Source organism: Phaethon lepturus, unplaced genomic scaffold, assembly GCF_000687285.1.
Source record: "Phaethon lepturus isolate BGI_N335 unplaced genomic scaffold, ASM68728v1 scaffold22781, whole genome shotgun sequence".
In the NCBI taxonomy this organism is placed as follows: domain Eukaryota; kingdom Metazoa; phylum Chordata; class Aves; order Phaethontiformes; family Phaethontidae; genus Phaethon; species Phaethon lepturus.
In genome coordinates, this window is record NW_010518754.1 from 2341 (window position 1) to 4180 (window position 1840).

Genomic DNA, 1840 nt, shown 5'->3' on the forward strand with positions numbered 1-1840 from the left:
GCTGCTGGGGGGCTTCGCGGGGGTCCCCACAAGGTACTGGGGCTGGTTTGAGGGTCAGCACCTCACTGCTGCTGTCCTGGCAGTAAGTCACCAGCCGGGGCTGGCTGGGGGCGGCTGGGAGGAGACAGACAGCGGGCACAGCTCCCAGGACTCCTCGCAGGGGAACGGCGAGTTGAGCCGCACCTCGGACTCCTGCAGCAAATCGGGCAGTGACAGCCACTCCGGGGCCAGCCGGGAGCTGACCCACATGGCTGAGAGGTGAGAACGGGGCCGTGGGGGGCTCCCCTTCCTCCAGGTGCTTCTGAGATGCTTCCCTCATCTCCAGGAGCAGTGCTCTCATTTTCCACACCATTAATTTGAGTCCCCTGGCACTGCTGGGCTGGATTCCTCCTGGCACATTTGGCCTTCCAGCATGGGCAGCCCTTGGGTGGACAGAGCCACGGGTGGGGGAACTAATTTGGGAGGGACTCCCTGCCCACAGGACGGCACTGGGGCCTGCACTGGGGTCCCCAGGAGGGAGCAGGGCTGGCTCCGTCCCCACTGAGGCATCTCCTCGAGCAGGGTGGACGCTGACAGCCTGGGTGACTGTGTGCGGGAGGTGAGCCTGGTGTCAGCGCTGACCCGCGGTGCCAGGGTCTTCCTCACCAGGGAGGAAGCACAACACTTCGTCAAGGAGTAAGTGCACAAGGAGGATGCTCCCTGGGACTGTGGGTGCTATGGGGCCAGACAAGGAGTACTTGGGGGGCAGCCTGAACCCTTCTCACCCCCTGACTACCTTGGCCAGACCTCTGGGGACAAAAGGCTGCCAGGCAGGAGGGCTGCCCGCTCGGGGGGCTGCATGCAGCTGGTGTGGCCGTAACCCCTTCCCCTCGGCCAGGTGCGGGCTGCTGAACTGCGAGGTGGTGCTGGAGCTGCTCAGCCGGGCGTTGGAGGACCCCAGTGACAGCGTCCGCATGGTGAGCGCGGGGCAGTCCCGGTGTGCCACCGGCACATGCCTGTGATGCTGTCCGCTTCAGGCTGTGCCGCTGCAGGCACAGGGTGGAGGGATGGCAGGGAAGAAGTGCTGCCAAGTCAGGGTGTTTTGGTGTCTGCCCGTCCTGCCTGCCACTCTCAGCCATGCTCTCCTCTCCACAGAGATCCATGTGTGCCATCTCCTCCCTCATGTGCTCCGACCTGCTCTCCCTGGACCAGATCTTTGCTGTGACTCGGCAGCACCTGCAGCAGCGCAGCCAAGGCAGCCCTGGTCCTGTTGCCAACCGAGCAATGAAGGTGACTCCTGGGACATCCCTGTGCCCTCTCCCCAAGGCAGGGGGGTCCCGGGCACTGGCCTGCCTGTCCTCAGGGACACCCAGCTCTTGGGAATGGTTGCATGTGTGTCCCAGAGAGCTGGTAATCGTCCATCTCTCACAGGAGCAGGGAGCCTGTGAGGTGTGATGCTCCCTCCCTGGGACCCCTGGAAGGGGATGTCCTGGGGCTGATCCCCAGCACTGGGAGAACGGGCTGGGGCCAAGCCCCCTTCCTGATGCTGCTCTCACTCCCGAGATTCTGCGGCAGTTCGAGGCTCTTTGCAGCAGCCAGCCCTCCCCCAAGAGCAAGTGGCCGGACTCAGACCCCTCTGCCCTCGCCGTGGGCTCAGCCTCATGTACTGCGGACCTGTTGACGGACATCCTGCCCCTGGCAGGCGAGAGCATCCTCACCCCGCTGAGTGCAACCCCACTGCCCACGGCCATGCCGGCCTGCAGTGAGGAACAGGGGGTGGAAGCGGAGACCCATGGGCAGCCTGATGCCACAGTGCCAGCCTGTCCCTGCGAGCGGGAGGCGGGGAGCCGGCTGGCACGGG

The 1840-nt window shown here is 65.2% G+C and overlaps 1 protein-coding gene across 1 annotated transcript in view; it reads left to right on the top strand.

Annotated features, from left to right (window-relative positions):
* Positions 1-1840, top strand: part of ENTHD2 (ENTH domain containing 2) — a gene marked incomplete at both ends in the record, with an annotated part of 4561 nt that overhangs the window by 2335 nt on the left and 386 nt on the right. Inside the window, 5 exons of the mRNA XM_010296837.1 lie at positions 84-258; positions 562-675; positions 878-956; positions 1135-1269; positions 1543-1829. Of these exons, the coding sequence (XP_010295139.1) occupies positions 84-258; positions 562-675; positions 878-956; positions 1135-1269; positions 1543-1829 (790 nt within the window). The remainder of the gene's footprint in view (positions 1-83; positions 259-561; positions 676-877; positions 957-1134; positions 1270-1542; positions 1830-1840) is intronic.